Source organism: Rhinoderma darwinii, chromosome 10 (genome assembly GCF_050947455.1).
Source record: "Rhinoderma darwinii isolate aRhiDar2 chromosome 10, aRhiDar2.hap1, whole genome shotgun sequence".
Classification (NCBI taxonomy): Eukaryota; Metazoa; Chordata; class Amphibia; order Anura; family Rhinodermatidae; genus Rhinoderma; species Rhinoderma darwinii.
The window spans coordinates 46,251,771-46,269,286 of NC_134696.1; the positions used below are offsets into that span (position 1 = coordinate 46,251,771).

Sequence of the window (17,516 nt, forward strand, 5' to 3'; positions counted from 1 at the left end):
AAATCATTAGAAAACGTTTTTGTACATTTTCTTACTTTATATTATGGCAAATAAAAACAACTAATTCCTGCTTTACTGTTTAGTACTGAAAGTGATGGAAGTTTAATGTTGCTGCTATGTCACTACGAGCCTCTAGGTGTCACCAAAGACAGCCAGCATAGCGCTTACTGTCTCATGAGGTAGGCGCACTGTCAAAGAGCACTATGACTCAGACAGCACTAATCGATCCCAGAAGTGACTGTATACAAAGCGGTGCTCCGCTAGCCGCCCTGCGCCGGCGTGTCGCTGGTGAACTGGTGTGGAGGTTGGGAGCTTCCGGGAGGAGGTTTGGGGGCACAGCATCTCCTGGACCCTGTGCCGGGTAGAGAGGGCACAACACACTCCCCACAGGGAAACGTCTCCTGGCAGAGTTGAGGTACTTGTGGGAGGCGGGTATCGGACGGGGCGTGCTACAGAAGAGTACAGCACCAACCGTAGTGTGTGGCTAGCTGATGGAGAACTATCGCACCCAGCATGCCTTACCGATTTAGCTGACATTTATGGATTTTATAGTTGACCAGCAGGTGGCGCTCATGGACGCTTTTCCTGTCTGTTATAGCTGTGAATCCGGTGATCTTACCCAGGGGGCACATATATAAAGAGTCGCCTGGGTGCATTGTTGTTGCATTAATCACAGGCTGGCGGAATGTTCATAAATAAAGCTTGACCAATTGCTAAATATCTGCAAAATCTCTGTTTGCTGTCAGTGAATATAACCAGTTAAAAGACTGAGTTTACTACAATCAGCACATATCTCTCTCCAGTGCTGATAATTTGCTACCCGTGTAGCTAAGGCTCTGTTCACACTGGAAGTTTACAACTATATGCCGTATCTGAGCACTGACCAGTGACATTGGCTGTGGTGGATCGCGCCCGTCCGTTTATTACATTTCACCTGCAGCAACCATTTAAAGGGGTTGACCGGGTGGGTCCGCTGCCCGCTGACATTCAGCTGTTATTGCTTGGGGTAGCTGACAACGGCGGCTTCTGGAGAAATGTAGTATCACTTGGTGCCAATTCAAATAATTGGAAGACCATGTAATAATACGCGGGCGCAGAGTCCTCCAGCTGCTCCTTGCAGCCTTTCTCCACGTCCGGGGGGGGGGGGGGTTATAATGGGGGCAACACCTTAAATCATTAATGAAAAGTTAATATCATTGACCACTTTCAAGATCTCTGCTTGCAGTCAGTGAGTATTAAAATATTTTTTTTTTATCCAGAGGCTAAAAAAAAACCCTGTCCAGACCTAATACTTTTCACAGCTGAGAGTTTGCTACTATCGTATCCAGTCTAGGCAATTCTGATACATTTTAGTAACACATTTTAATCTTCCAAGTCCGTGTTTGCCCGCACTCTGCCCAACCAGCTTTGCCTTACGGCCTGTATACAAGACAAATGTTTGATTGCTGCAGAGAATTCTGTAAAACATTCTTCTATTTTCAGCTTTTTAGAAGCCCTGCCATATTGTTGGAGCTCTCCCACTCGTAAGGAGAGTGATTGTGGAGCTCTACCACTGAATATGGCGCAGCGATGATCGGGTTCGGGTACAGAAGATTTCCCTGGTCTTACGTTGGAATAACTGACCATGTAATACATGACCCACCAGAGCAAGAGGCGGCCCTTTTAATGGCTGTCTTCTCCGGCTCATAGTGGGGGTAACTGAGGACCCCACTCCATAAGGTCTATGTGCCCTGACACGTATTCTGAACAGGGGGGGTTGTTTTAGTGAGACACCCCTTTAATTCAGGTTTGGATAAATCCCAGTATTAAGGCAGCCAATACACCAGTAAGTCGCTGCCGATATGTACATTTTTGGCTGTTGCCTATGAAAGATGTTTTTACTGGTATAAAACCATGGCCTACTGTACCTGACGCATTAACCCCGCGCTGTCAGCAGTTATTATTGGCGTCTCCATTTTACGGCAGGTGTAATGACGCAGTAAAAGTCTCCATTCCTCTTTTATAACTCTGTATGGCCTATTTGCAACCGCTTGAAATTCACCCATCAGTTGTAAGACACCCGTTGATATCCATGTTGTAGACTATGTATAATGAGCCATGCTTGTTCCCAGTCACCTCTATTACATGCTGTGATGTTTGTGTCCTGCAGATCTCGGAGTTCTGTCACCGCAATGGACGCGTCCACCCAGGGAAATGGAGGCATAGTATCCGATGTTGTCTTTGTGATAGAAGGAACAGCTAATTTAGGACCTTACTTTGAGTCTTTGAGGAAACATTACCTTCTTCCTGCCATAGAGTAAGTATTCTGTATCGTGTGTGTCAAAGCGCGTCTGTTATGGAGCCCCTCGCAAGGCAACACTTGACTACATCCATTGTTGGAGGGCAGGGCTCTGTTCAGCGGGTGCTACCTGATGACATGCTTTTGATAACATGGTGGTCTATACAACTTGTGACTCCACTTGTAAAACGGCAACAACCGCTATGCTGGGAGTTGTGGTTTTGCAACAACTAGCGAGCTACAGGTCGCAGACCACTGCTCTACAATAAGGGGGTCTGTTGTAAACCAGGTTTGATACTTAAAGAGGCTCTGTCACCAGATTTTGCAGCCCCTATCTGCTATTGCAGCAGATAGGCGCTGCAATGTAGATTACAGTAACGTTTTTATTTTTAAAAAACGAGCATTTTTGGCCAAGTTATGACCATTTTTGTAGTTATGCAAATGAGGCTTGCAAAAGTCCAAGTGGGCGTGTATTAGGTGCGTACATCGGGGCGTTTTTAATACTTTCACTAGCTGGGCGCTCTGAAGAGAAGTAACATCGTAAGTCGATCTTACCTGCAAACGCTGATGCTGCTGCAGAATCAACTGTAGCCTCTGGTGCCGATGTGGCCGTCACGATGCAGGACCTGTGAGTGACGTCACAGATCTGCACTGCCAGAAGCTGGGCGTTCTGAAGAGAAGTGGATGTTACTTCTCATCAGAGCGCCCAGCTAGTGAAAGTATTAAAAACGCCCCGATGTACGCACATAATACACGCCCACTTGGACTTTTACTTTTAAACACACCCACTTGGACTTTTGCAAGCCTCATTTGCATAACTACAAAAATGGTCATAACTTGGCCAAAAATGCTCGTTTTTTAAAAATAAAACCGTTACTGTAATCTACATTGCAGCGCCTATCTGCTGCAATAGCAGATGGGGGCTGCAAAATCTGGTGACAGAGCCTCTTTAAGTACAAAGGGCTAATGTATACAAGCGTATTCAGCGAGCTCAATCATATTTTATTCTGTATGAAAATATTTAAATAAAAAATAAAATCAGCAGTAAATATAAATTCTTGGAGTCCTCTACTGTCAATTTTCATGAAGATTTTACTCAACCGCTTCTTACTTATTTCTTTCCTAAATATGTATTATTGCATAAACAGCACGCAGCTTTCACAGCAACAGATATCAATAAGCTAGAATAAGGGAGAAGGGATTGTGTGAGGACACTAGAGAGCGTGTGTCTACCCCAAATTTGCAGCATGAAGCAATGAGGTTGCTTTACCACATTGACCATGCTGCAATTTTGGGAACTGTTCCCTCTAGTGGCCAGCACATGGAAATGTTATAAATTAGAATCTAATTTATAATATTTCCTGACTTGTGAAAGAATTAAAACAATGTGTAATCACTTAAATAATAATTGTTTTAAAAAAAAAATTCTAGCGACACATTTCTTTTAATGAACACAACTCAAGTTTGCTTGGGATTTTTATTTTCGAGGGAAGTACGGGAATTCCCATCTTAGGCATATATGTGGATATGCAATAAATACTTCCGATAAGAATACCCCTATAAGGCTTCGTGCACACAGCAGAGTAATATCCAGGCGTCTGTACGGCAGCACACAGAGTCCAGTGCAGTTCCGTACTATAGAGCCCCAGGTTGTATGGTCCTCCATTGGAAAAGCAGTGCCTGTAGGGGAGAATATCTCCGTAGTACTGCATCCAATAGAGCATGGCACAATCCTGATCCTCTATGGGTGCCCTATTACGGCTCCGTACAATACAGAACTATAATACGGCTGTGTGTATAAAGGCCTTAGGGTGCAGTCATACGTGGCAGATTTTGTGTCACTGAAAATCAGTTCTATTTATCTGAATGGAACTTGCAGGAATCCTGCTGCATCAACAACCCCATTCAGATGAATAGAACTGATTTTCAGTCGCAGAAATTTCTGCAACAAAATCAGCCAAGTGTGAATCATCCCTTACACAGAGAATTACGCTGCAGCTACTGGTTGCGACCAGTTTTCCCAAAATAACAGATGTAATGAAGAAACAGCTGATCATTTTCTCAAAGGGGTTGTCTCGTGAAGACAACCCCTGTCTGTATATTCCCAACCATAATTGGGAGGGTCCGGTCAGGACCCTTCTCTATGAGCCAAAATGAACCCCACTGGCGAACCCACCCTGTCCGTGCATTACATTGACGGCCGATCATTTTGATTAGATGTCTGTCCAGACACACCCCCCGTCCCCCCCAGTGATAACGGCTGATAATTGGCTTATCTTTACTAGTAATACATTTATGGTTGACTTGTTTCTTTTTTGCATATTCTTACGATTTAAGACCTTCTCTATATTTATTTTTCTTCAGATATTTTAATGGGGGCCCTCCAGCAGAAACAGACTTTGGAGGAGATGTGAGTTACACGTTTGGGCTGTGGATAATCGGGAGGCAGTATGGTGATATCCACATATTCTCACTGCTCATGTCTTGTGTTTTAGTATGGCGGCACCCAATATAGTCTTGTGGTCTTCAACACTGTGGACTGTGCCCCAGAGTCCTATGTCCAGTGTCATGCTCCCACCAGCAGTGCTTATGAGTTTGTTCAATGGCTGGACAGTATTATGTAAGTCTGTGTTTTTTGTTTTGTTTTTTTCAATTTCTATTCACTTACGCTAACCTTTTACCATGCATTAATGGGGTTTTCCTGGCTTTATAAGGAAAAAGATTTGTATGGGTTGAGCAGGATTAGAAAAAAAATGGCTGCTTTCTTCCAAAAACAATGCCTCGCTTGTCCACAGGTTGTGTCTCGTCTTGCAGCTCAGTCCCATTCACTTCATTTGAACTCCGCTGCAATACCAGACCAAACCAGTGGGCAGGTGTGGCGCTGTTTGTGGAAAATACCAGCCATGATTTTCTAACCTGGACAACCCCTTTAACCTACATATGGCATAACTTAAAGAAGAAATACCAATACTCTCCATTTATTCCCGCCGCTCCAGCACTGCTCATCGTCTTTATTGTTTGGGACACTTATGGTTAAATCTTCTGTCTTTCATTCTTTGTAGGTTTATGGGAGGTGGCGGTGAAAGCTGCAGCCTCATCGCTGAAGGACTTAGTACTGCGCTGCAACTCTTTGACGACTTCAAGAAGATGAGGGAACAGATGTAAGTGAGTTAGGAGGGACTCATTTCAGCCGTTTGTTGAGAATCTTTACTCGGGTAATAAGGCCAATAATACTATTCATTAACTAATACAGAGAAGGAGGCAGTCAGAACTGAGTCGTTTCCGTTGTTGGGAGAGGATATTATATTGGTAGACAAGCTTTTAAAGAGGCTCTGTCACCAGATTATAAGTGCTCTATCTCCTACATAATCTGATTGGCGCTGTAATGTAGGTGACAGTGGTTTTTATTTAGAAAAACAATCATATTTGAGCAAGTTATGAGCAATTTTAGCTTTATTCTAAAGACTTTCTTAATAGACAACTGGGCGTGTTTTTACCTTTTGACCAACTTGGCGTTGTGGAGAGAAGTGTATGACGCAGACCAATCAGTGATCAATCAGCGTCATACACTTCTCTCCATTCATATCCTCATCACATAGTGATCTTGCGAGATCATGATGTGCTGTCACATACACCCACATTAACTTTACCGAAGTGTCTTGAGTGAATAGACATCACCTCCAGCCAGGATGCGATGTCTATTCACACTCCCGACACTTCGGTAACGTTTGTGTGGGACTTAATGACAGCAAGCGTGATCTCGATGTGTCGCCCCTTTAAAGCATTATTTCCATCTCAAACATTTATGGCATATCTCCTGATATGCCATAAATGTCAGATGAATGTGAGTCCTAGCTCTGGGACCCGCACCTATATCGAAAATGGTGGTCAAAGGATCACGTCCGTCTGGTGAAGCAGCTGCCGGTGAAGTGTAGAGGTGGCCACATATGCACGCGTCTCCCATTCTGTTCTATGGGAGCTACAGACGCAGCCGAGCAAGTGCTGTTTGGCTGATTCCGTAACTCCAGCAGAACAGAATGGAGAGAGCCGTGCGCATGTCACCTCTCCACTTAGTCTTTGCCTGGAATCGGTGGCCTTCCGTCGCCTTCCCCTCTGTTCAGAAATGTAGTGACCCCTTTTCAATATAGGGTGCGAGTCCCAGAGCTGGGAATAGCATCTTTCCGACATTTGACATATCCTATGGACATGCCATAAATGTGTGAGATGGAAATAAAATTTCTAGCAGCACAATTACATTTTCTCCCCACCTGCTAACTTAACCCCCCATCATAAAGCTGCTTCCTTTTCCCAAAACCAATCCAACCTGTTTGTTTTAACATAGTGGAAATCACACTGGTCCCCTATGGCAGTAAGCATGGGGACAGCGTTGTTACTCTATGGCAATAGCCATGTCCTCTACTGGGGACAGAAAATGACAAGAAAGTTAATTCGGTGACATCAGCAGATGACATGTAATTATGGAGCCCTGCCGTTGTTCTTTTCCTGCTGGTTACTTTATTAGCATCTTGTTCTTTGCTAATAACACTTGTTTATATTTGTCTCTTGTAGTGGACAGACTCATAAGGTTTGCATCCTAATCTGCAACTCTCCACCATACTTGCTTCCAGCTGTAGAGAGCACAACCTACTCCGGGTACACAACCGAGAACCTGGTCCAGAAGATCGGGGAGGTAGACATTGTTTGATTTATTATAGCCGTTTCCTTCTGATTCATTTCTGATTAGTTATTATTTGTACATAAAGACCATGGTAGGTATCATTTTATCTGCTGCATTTAGTTGCCTTATTATTTGCTATCGCTTTAGCCACAAATGTAAAAGAATACTGGAAATATCAAAAAAAAAATTCATTGTTTATTTGGTTTCCAATAGAATTTTTGATGCAATTTGTTTATCTTTGCAGAGAGGGATCCATTTCTCTATTTTTTCCCCTCGGAAGCTGCCGGCCCTAAGAACGCTTTTTGAGAAAGCCATGCCAGTAGGCAGCATGATGGAGCCACAGCCCAAGGACTACAGTCAGGACCCACGACACATGATACTGGTCAGAGGAATGGTCCTTCCAGGTTAGTTTTGCATCGCTTACTTTTGTGGGTTAGACAATTCCAATAGTAATCTGTATTAGAGGATTGCTATATCGGGGGTTTTCCCACCTTAGACATTTATGGCATATCCACAGCCAGTGGCTGCCTCGTCTTGCAGAATAAGGATCATTGGAGCCTCGGTCTTCTGATGCATAGGGATCTCACAGACGGGACCCTCTTCTATCATATATTTATGGCATATACCACTTGAATTCCGTTCCCTACTATTTTCATTAAAGTTGCTCCAGATGTGGAACTTTCATTTCAGGGATGCCCCTTTTAAGGCACACTGGTGGCAATCAGCTGATCGATGAGTGTCCGGCTTCTGAAACCTCCAGTGATAATAACTGTGATATCAGAAGCGGTTACTGAGGATATAATAAAAATCAATGGCCGTTCATGTGATATATGGAAGGGCCAGGTCATAGTGAGAGCCTCTTGAGAGATAGATAGATAGATAGATAGATAGATAAGGTAGATAAGGTAGATATCTCTGTACTGAACATATATCCCATAGGCTGAGTGCACTGTTTATAATTACACCTTGTGTTTCCTACAGTTGGGGGAGCATCTACAACACCTGGGGTAGCTCCGATAAAACAACCTCTACCACAGCCACAACTCCCTGTTGTACAGTCGCAGCTTCCGAGTGCCCCTACTAATCAGCTTCCACAAGTCCAAGCTCCGTACATGGTATCCAGACGATTGTTTTTTTTAGTGTATTATGTCCGTTATTTATATTTAGTTTTTTGAATGTTTCTTTGTTATATATTAAATTCTTTTAGTAGTCTAAGGGCATGTTCACACTGAGTTTTTTGCAGGCAGAAAATTCCGCCTCAAAATTCCGTCTGGAATTTTGAGGCAGATTTTGATCTGCCTGCACGCTGTTCGCCGCGTTTTTCGCCCGCGGCCATTGAACGCTGCAGGCAGAAACGCCGCAAAAAACGCTTCCTTTGCCTCCCATTGATGTCAATGGGATGTCGGAGACGTAAACGCCCAAAAATAGGGCATGTCACTTCTTTTTCCCGCGATCCGGTTTTACCGCTCGCAGGAAAGAAACGCCTCCAACTCCCATTAAAATCAATGGGACGCGTTTTTGGCCATTTTGTGGCGAGTCTTCCGAAGCGGTTTCTGCGTCAAAGACATGTCAAAAACACTCTGTGTGAACAGGGCCTTAATGTTCCTACTTTAATTGTTTGCTTTTAGTGTCTTTGTGCTTGTTAGGCTTCGTTCACAACTTCGTCGGGGGAACCTATGAACGGAAACCATAGCTTCTGCTTGCATTACCATTGATTTCTATGGTAATGCTTCCATTGCAAATGGTTTCCGTATGTCTCCTTTCCGTAAGGTGTTTTGGTTTTTTTGCGGAATAAATAGCGTAGTTGACTGCTCTATTGTTTACGCCAAAAGCGGAAACCTTACGGTAAGGAGACAAACTGAAAGCAACGGAAGCATTACCATAGAAATCAATGGTAATGCAAACGGAAAGCTATGTTTTCCGTTCGATGGGTTCCCCTGGCAGAAAGGTCTGATGGAATCCATTAACGGAAGCCCGACACAGAAGGGACAGCCTTTTCTGTAATAAAAGTTAAAGAATTTCATACTTACCCGGCCGTTGTCTTGGTGACGCGTCCCTCTCTTCACATCCAGCCCGACATCCCTGGATGACGCGGCAGTCCATATGACCGCTGCAGCCTGTGATTGACCTGTGATTGGCTGCAGCGGTCACATGGCCTGAAACGTCATCCAGGACGTCTGGCCGGATGTCGAGAGGGACGCGTCACCAAGGCAACGGGCGGGAGACCGGACTGGAGGAAGCAGGAAGTTGTCGGTAAGTATGAACGTCTTTTATTTTTATTTTTTACAGGTTTATACTGATCGGTAGTCACTGTCCAGGGGAGTTTTTACGGTCGTGTGCATGAGGCCTTAATCAACTTTATTTTGCTGAACCTGTAAGGCTGGGTTCACACACAGTTTTTTGCAGGAGGAAAATCTGCCTCAAAATTCCGTTTGGAATTTTGAGGCAGATTTTCCTCTGCCTGCACGCCGATTTTCGCGGCAATATGCTGATGTCAATTGGGGGTCAGAGGCGTAAACGCCCGAAGATAGGGCATGTCCTTTCTTTTTCCCGCGAGCCGGGATTTCCGCTCGCTTTAAGTAAAACGCCTCCACCTCCAATTGAAATCAATGGGAGGCATTTTTGGCCTTCTTTTGGCAAGTTTTGCGGTGCGGTTTCCACGACCAGAAACATGTAAAAAAAACTCAGTGTGAACTGGCCCTAATCCTTTAACTTTTATTAGGTCTTATACGTCATGTGCGTTTTTCAGTTATGTCTTTATATAATCAAGCTGAATTATTGAAGTATACCACTCATATTTTTGCGTGAACATCGAGGGATAGGCCGTAAGAGTAAATGGTCTACACCAAAATTCATAAATAGGCACCAAAATTTGACAGTGTTAGACGACCACCAAAGTCTAAGCATACAAAAAACATGATTCTATTGAGACACATTTTTAAAAATTACAGCAATAGCATAAAAAGATGGGGGGGAGGGGGGGTAGAAAAGGAGGGGGTCATTCTCCCCTTATGAAGCCTTGTGGCGAAACGCGTTGGGCCTGTAATTGGGCTCCTGGCATATTTCAACTGGTTAACCCATTGTTCATCTGCATCTGCTTTTTGCCTGTTTCCATTTCATTTTTTTGCCATTGTGCCTTTATACTGTACCTTTATTCTGCTGGTCAAACTGGTCAAACTGCCCCCCTTTTCTTGGCTTACTTTTGCAGACTATTTACAATGTATCTATCCGTGGTATAGGTGTTCTTGCCAGTAGCCCACTCAGTTCTTTGCGTTTGGACTCTCCTTTTTTTTTTTACACCCCTTCTCTTTTTATTCTCTTGCTGTCCTTTTTAACATTTGACTCCATAAAATCATGTTTTTTTATATGGTTAAACTTTTGTGGTCATCTAACACTGTCTAATTTTGGCGCCGCTCATATTTTTTTGTTATAGTTTGGACCAATGGTGTAAATACCTAACCAAACATAGAAATGGCTCATAAGATACAAACCAGAAAAGATAATGCTATAAAAGTGGATAAGCCAAGTAAAGTAATCTGAAGGTGGACTTAGAATAAGATCACATCTGCATTGGAGGCTCCGTTAGGAGACTCTGTCGCAAATTCCCTCAAATATCCTGGACAAAATAGCACAGCACTATTTTGTCCAGGAAAATGAGACCCAATGATGGAAACCCGACAGAACCCATTAGAGTAAATGAGTACCATTACTATCTGTCATGCGATGGACCTGTCACTTCCGTCATTTTGGTTGTTCTCTAGCAGTTGGAGCATTCCTGTGCAATGGACGGGGATTTCCAGTGTGCATGCAATAGGTACACTGTGACAGTATTACGGTACACTTCAGCTGTGCTCCTGTATTGCTTTTATACTCGTGTCTCACATATAATAACTTTATTTTTATAGCACCCTTCTCAGACAAACACACTGACGCCTGCACAACTTGCTGCTCTGTCAGCAGTGGAAGCTGCAAAGATACAGAAGAGCAATATCCAGAATCGGTGTAAGTATCTCTTGCTGCTTTTTATTCATTGAAGTCCATGACTTTACAGTTTAGAGTTCAATTCAGTAGCCAAAATCTCTGAGCACTGCCAAAAGGATTTGATCTCGACTGTAGATCACTTTTTTATTCTGGAAATCAGTGGTGGTCTGCGATCACAGATCTCATCAATATTCTCTTGTATCTGACAGAAGAGCACTTTGACTGAATTTCCCCTCTTAAGTTGTGTTATTTCTGAGTTTCAGCTCTGCATCATAAAGTACTTTTGAAATAGTTTTTTTTTCTTTTAATAAATGTGTATCAGTGTATTTTGTGCCGCTTTCTAATTACTTTTTATTAGAAATTATTTTTACTTTTTGAGATACAGCCGCTTTGTATCCTGTATACAGAGCAGCTGTATCGTGCGCTGAGACCTGAATCCATCATGTCAGCGGCACTGACGGGTTCAGTGTCAGCGGGTCTTGTGTTTCTCTGACACGCAGGATCCACCTGTTTTCGATCACATCTAAGTTATGAACTTACATGTGATCGGTAACCGCTCGATCCCGCCTGCCAGACACACAGGACCCACTGACACTGAACCCGTCAGTGCCGCTGACATGATGGATTCAGTTCTCAGCGCACGATACAGCTGCTCTGTATACAGGATACAAAGCGACTGTATCACAAAAAGTAAAAATAATTTTTAATAAAAAGTATTTTTAGAAAGTTGCACAAAACACACTGATACACCTTTTTATTAAAAGAAAAAAACTATTTCAAAGGTGTACATAGCCTTTAATCTGGGCTACTTTCTTGATGCATTGTGGGTATACCCCCATTTTATATCCTGAGTTCTGGTTCTTTTCAGATTTTCTTTATTGATTTTTATTTTTTCAGTTCCTGGACTTGGAGCCATGCAATCTACCCCAACTGTTGGCCCACCATTCAACCAGCCACCAGCTCCCACAATGCCTCAAGGACAGGCAACCAAGATGGGTCCTTCTGCTGCTTCTTTAATAACGTCCTCTCCTCAGCCAAGTTTAGTTTCCACTGTAACCACAGGTCCTGGACCTACTCAGGGAATGATGACCCCACAGGCCTCTCAACAACAGCCCGTCCCGCAGCCAATGGTACGTCAGACGTCTAAATGATTATGCTGCATTTCAGACAATGTAAGCCTTGGCATTTTTGCTTGACCTCACTGCTCATTCAGAAAAAAAAAATTACAATGTTTGCCAACTTTTATTGTTGCTGTTAGTGTTAAGCTGGCAATAGACTTGATTGATCGTTAATGATCCAAACTATTTTACAGTTGCAACACTTTCAAGCACGCGCACTTCTCCCTCCATTAGTCTATGGGACTCTCTATTACAGTATAAGCTGCTGTGGTCGGCTGTTTCCATAAGGATGTGTTCATAAGTTGCGGTCATAACTCAGATTTTATTGACGTCCATTTAGAATTGCCAAACAGGGATCATGGGACCCCTATTATCTATGTGACCCATCAGAGTTGTAACCAAAATGTCAAGCACTTCTAGATCTTTCCAGTTAGGAGGTGATATATCCACCTCCACTATTCTAGCTCCATGACTGGCCAGACTTTGCTTTCAGTATTCTAGAAAAAAGGAGGGACCGCCCCCGTTGAAACTAATAGCTTTCATAGTATTTCTCACTGTTTTTCCAGAAAAATATAGAACAAAAAAACCCGCCAAATGGAAGTTTGACAGAAGATAGAATTTAATTGTAGGACCTGAATTAGTCGCTTGTGTCATTGGGGGACTAAGAAGACTGCTGCCACTAGGAGGCAATACTTTCTTAATTTAGGTTGGGAAACAGGGTTGATGCCGTCTCCCTATTCTCCCCACCAAGGGCAGGATGCACGTTGTCAGGTCTACGGCACCATTGCCTCCTTGCCAAAGAAGATTAGAGCACGAGAAGCACCTCTGTCGCACACCATCCTATGGGTCACCCAAGCAAGACTGGAAAGTGCAGAATTCAAGTCCAGGAAGTTCAGTTCCTGACAAGTCTATTACTATGTGGTCAGTCTTGATCCCACTGCCTGTCCTTCCGGGTCCCAAGGATGCAACCTGTGGCCCTGCCGACTCCAGAGCTGGCTTCCACTGAGCCAGACTGGTCACAATCCTTGTCTCCGGCAGAGGCCGACCTTCCTAGCGCCCCCTGTTTGTCATGGGCCGTCTAGCTGACCGATTTATTCCCAGTAGACAACCTACTGCACATGAGTATGAAGGCTCCTTTTGAATCATTTCTCATAGACAGGGCCAGGTCTGATCCCCCTGTACTTTTAACCATCATCTTGCCTTGGCGCAGGATTCGCTCTGATGCCCCTACTCAACAGAGCAAGGATTTATCTCAAGGAGAAGTACCTGATCTTAAATCAGACAGATGCTGTACAGTCACATAGGACAGCCTTATCACGGCAGTACGAAAGACGCTACAGATTTGGGCCCCTGTATCCTCCGCTCCACTTTAGTCATGAAGGTTTCTCCTTCATTAGGAATATTCCAATGTTTTTTCTCACTACTCTGTCACGAGTTTCTTTTATAGCATAGAGGCTCCCTAATGTCTTTTCTCCCACTCCAAATGCCTGGATGAGAAGACCGCCTGGCTAATTGTTTGACTTTGTCTATGTTAGACCCCCCCGATCTGTCGACTAACCAAGGTTACCACTGTCCCCAAGACGGACACTACCTTTTTAGACTCACCAGGACATCCAGTCTGGAGCCACCCAGGTGACCGTGGCATCCTCAGTTTTTCCTTTACAGTAAAATACACAGTGAGACAGAATGCAAGAAAAAAATAATAATAATAAAGACCTACAAATAGAGTCAATACCACACTACTACTAGTAAAGGTATACATTTTATTGATTACAAAACATAAAATACATATTAATATCAAAGATGATTGCCACAGTATGATAAACAGAGGCCAGACAGCAATTAATCTTGGACAAAATGTAAATGTCTACACGACATACGTGATAAAATATCATATATCAGGCAGAGGGAAACTACGCAAATGAAATAGAGCAAATATCATTCCCATAGAATTTACAAAATATGTAGATCAAAAATGATGAAAGACCTAATGCAAATGCATAAATAACTGAAATAGTTACAAACAAGTAACAAGATACACATACACACACACACACACACACACACACACACACACACACACACACACACACACACACACACACACGTGTGTGTACTCTAATCAATGTGCAAGGTCAGAATACACACATATAGACCATGAGTGCATAATGACAACTTACCCAAGACGAAGGCTTTCAACTGAAACGCGCGTCTGTTGTGACGCCAGACAGGCAGTCATTCGCTTATGGGTAAGTTGCTACCATGTATATACATGTATCACTAATGCAATTATTTGTTTGGGTAAGTTGTTATTATGCACTCATGGTCTATATATGTGTATTCTGATCTTGCACATTGATTAGAGTACACACACACACGTGTGTGTGTGTGTGTGTGTGTGTGTGTGTGTGTGTGTGTGTATGTGTATCTTGTTACTTGTTGGTAACTATTTCAGTTATTTATGCATTTGCAATATGGCTATCATTTTTTTTATCTACATATTCTATGGGAATGATATTTGCTCTATTTCATTTGCTTAGTTTCCCACTGCCTGATATATGATATTTTATCACGTATGTCTTGTAGACATTTACATTTTGTCCAAGATTAATTGCTGTCTGGCCTCTATTTATCATACTGTGGCAATCATCTTTGATTTTAAGGCTTCGTTCACATCTGCGTCAGGGCTCCGTTCGGTCATTCCCGCGGTGCTTTCCGTCAGAACGGAGCCCTCACTGACACGTTTCCGTTTCCATCACCATTGATTTCAATAGTGATTGATTCGGTGCCAATGGTTTCCGTTTGTCTCAGTTGTGCAGGGGTTCCGTCGTTTTAACGGAATCAATAACTTAGTCGACTGCGCTATTCATTCCGTCAAAACGACGGAACCCCTGCACAACTGAGACAAACGGAAACCATTGGCACCGGATCCGTCACCATTGAAATCAATGGTGATGGAAATGGAAACTCTGGTTTCCGCTTGTGTCAGTCAGGGCTCCGTTCTGACGGAAAGCTCTGTCGGAATGGAGCCCTGACGCAGATCTGAACGAAGCCTAATATGTATTTTATGTTTTGCAATCAATAAAATGTATACCTTTTACTACCGTGTTTCCCCGATAGTAAGACACCCCCGATTGTAAGACGTATCGGGGGTTTCAGGGGGGTCGGCTAATATAAGCCGTACCCCGAAAGTAAGACATATGTCTTACTTTCGGGGAAACACGGGGGTATTGCCGCCTCCTGCCCACTTCCACTCCCACTTAACGCCGAAGGACGGATATATCCGTCCTCAGCAGCTGCTAGTTCGCGCCGGAGGACGGATATATCCGTCCTGTGATAGCGCGGGTACTGAGACTGTACCCACGCGATCAGCGGCAGGAGCACGGCTGTTATACACAGCCTGGCTCCTGCTGCAACTGCCGGAATCGAAGCGCGCGCCGATTCCGGCAGTTTAACCCATTAAATGTCGCTGTCAATAGTGACAGCGGCATTTAATGTGTTTGACAGAGGGGGGAGCTCCCTCTGTCACCCGATCGGCGCCCCCGCAAACAAATCGCTGGTCGCCGTCGGGTTTCCATGACAGCCGGGGGTCTAACAAAGACCCCCAGGTCTGCCTTCAGCATCTGCCTGTTAGCCGATGCCGGAGGCATGACCTAATAGGTTGCCTGTCAGTTTTACACTGACAGGCAATAATGCTTCGGTATACGAAGTATACCAAAGCATTATATATGCGATCGGCACATCGCATAGTGAAGTCCCCTGGTGGGACTAAAAAAAAAAATGTAAAACAGTTAAATAAAGTTTGTGGAAAAAAAAAAAAAAAAAAAATATATTTTTTGCCAATGTAAGACATACCCCGAAAGTAAGACATAGTGGGGCTTTTGGGGATAAAAAGAAAGTAAGACACTGTCTTACTTTCGGGGAAACACGGTAGTAGTAGTGTGGTATTGACTCTATTTGTAGGTCTTTATTCTCATTTTAATGAGTCACCACCGGTGATATAATGTAGTATTGGGCTTTTATATATGCCCCCCCCATATATGATATATGGTATGTTACATGAAGTATCTATTAGATTATGATTAAGAGGGCTATTTAGGTCGTCTTCCACATTGGTTCAGAGAATGCAAGGAAATCCTTGGTGCACTCCACTGCACTTATAGGGACGATCTTCCAGGCTCTCTCGTTCAAAGCTTGGCCAGCTGATTAAGCTTCCAAACATTCTCCCACGGGTATCCTCTTTCCTGACTCCTGTCTGCTACGTCCAAGACAAGACTAGAATATCCCTGTGGTTCCTGGTGGTGAGAGCTCTCACTTGCCCCGGAAATAAACCATGACACATGTGAATGTGCATGGTGGTCAGCCCTCACTCCTTCGTTTTTAGGACTCTTGTATCAGTCCCATCTCAGATGTCCTGCTATACAAAGTAGGTCATCTGGGCTTCAAAATAGAGCTGTTTCGTTCGTTCCTCCTAGCCACCGCACTGTGGACTTACTCCTTCTCCAGGGTATAATCACCCCGTTGCCCAGGTGAAAGGGTCTTGGTTTTTCCTTACTTCATCCTTTTCTCGTCCCCAGGAAGACCGCTCAATCCTGGTCCTAAAGTGACCTCAATCGTTTTGTGAGGGTCACGGAGGACGATGATCTAGTTTTCTTTCTGTGGCAGATATCAGATCTCCACATCCCAATATGTCAAGCCAACCAGTGCTCCCTCAGATTTTCCTTCGTCCTGGAGTCTTCTCCTCGTGCCCTCCCGAAGTTTCTCACCATGCTCATGGCAGTTCTTCGGTACAGGATGATTTCCGTCATACCATACTTGCATGATAGCCTGGTGAAGACCCCCTCCTGCATGAAACTGGGGCAGTCTTCAATTTATCCTAGACTCTCTTCTCCTACTCTGTGTCGCCCCCTTCTTCTGGCGATTCGGGCCCACTAGGATCGGTTTTCTAATCTACGCTGGATCATCTTATTCTTCCCTTGGTGTTACGCTGTGCCACCCCAGCTAGGGTTCTTCTCTCCAACCATTCCTTGGGGTTGCTCTTTTCTCTGTCCTCTTTTCACTGGAATCGCCCTCCTAGATGGTGTCCAATCCCTTTGTCTGACAATGCCATCGCGGTCATCTACTTGAGTCATCAAGGTGAACCCGCAGCTCAGCAGTGCTGCCAGAGTTTGCCAGGTTCCTTCTGTAATTTGGGATCAGCGTTCTGGCTCTATCTGTGACCCAAATTACGGTAGTGGCCTACTTGATAGCGGACTTCACCAGTAGAGGATGTCTGGACCCAGGCAAGTAGTTCCTTCATCCTTTAATTGTGTAGTGGACACTCTGGTAGTTTCCCTGGGATCAGTTCTTCCTACTATAAATCTTCCCTCTCCTGCCTCTTGTCTCTAGGATTTTCAGGGGGATTGAGGCAGAGGACAGTACATGAATCCTAGTGGCACTGAACTTGCCTCGTCGAATGTGG

General features: G+C 44.0%; 1 protein-coding gene across 1 annotated transcript in view; it reads left to right on the plus strand.

The window, feature by feature from the left end:
• Positions 1–257: 257 nt before the first annotated feature.
• The window catches only part of MED25 (mediator complex subunit 25), a 34,787-nt gene continuing 17,528 nt past the window's right edge, over positions 258–17,516 (plus strand). The window contains exons 1-10 of the mRNA XM_075839837.1: positions 258–415; positions 2,150–2,296; positions 4,643–4,688; positions 4,774–4,898; positions 5,341–5,439; positions 6,848–6,968; positions 7,201–7,360; positions 7,938–8,071; positions 10,862–10,958; positions 11,835–12,067. Coding sequence (XP_075695952.1) covers positions 2,172–2,296; positions 4,643–4,688; positions 4,774–4,898; positions 5,341–5,439; positions 6,848–6,968; positions 7,201–7,360; positions 7,938–8,071; positions 10,862–10,958; positions 11,835–12,067 — 1,140 coding nt within the window. The 5' untranslated portion in view covers positions 258–415; positions 2,150–2,171. The remainder of the gene's footprint in view (positions 416–2,149; positions 2,297–4,642; positions 4,689–4,773; positions 4,899–5,340; positions 5,440–6,847; positions 6,969–7,200; positions 7,361–7,937; positions 8,072–10,861; positions 10,959–11,834; positions 12,068–17,516) is intronic.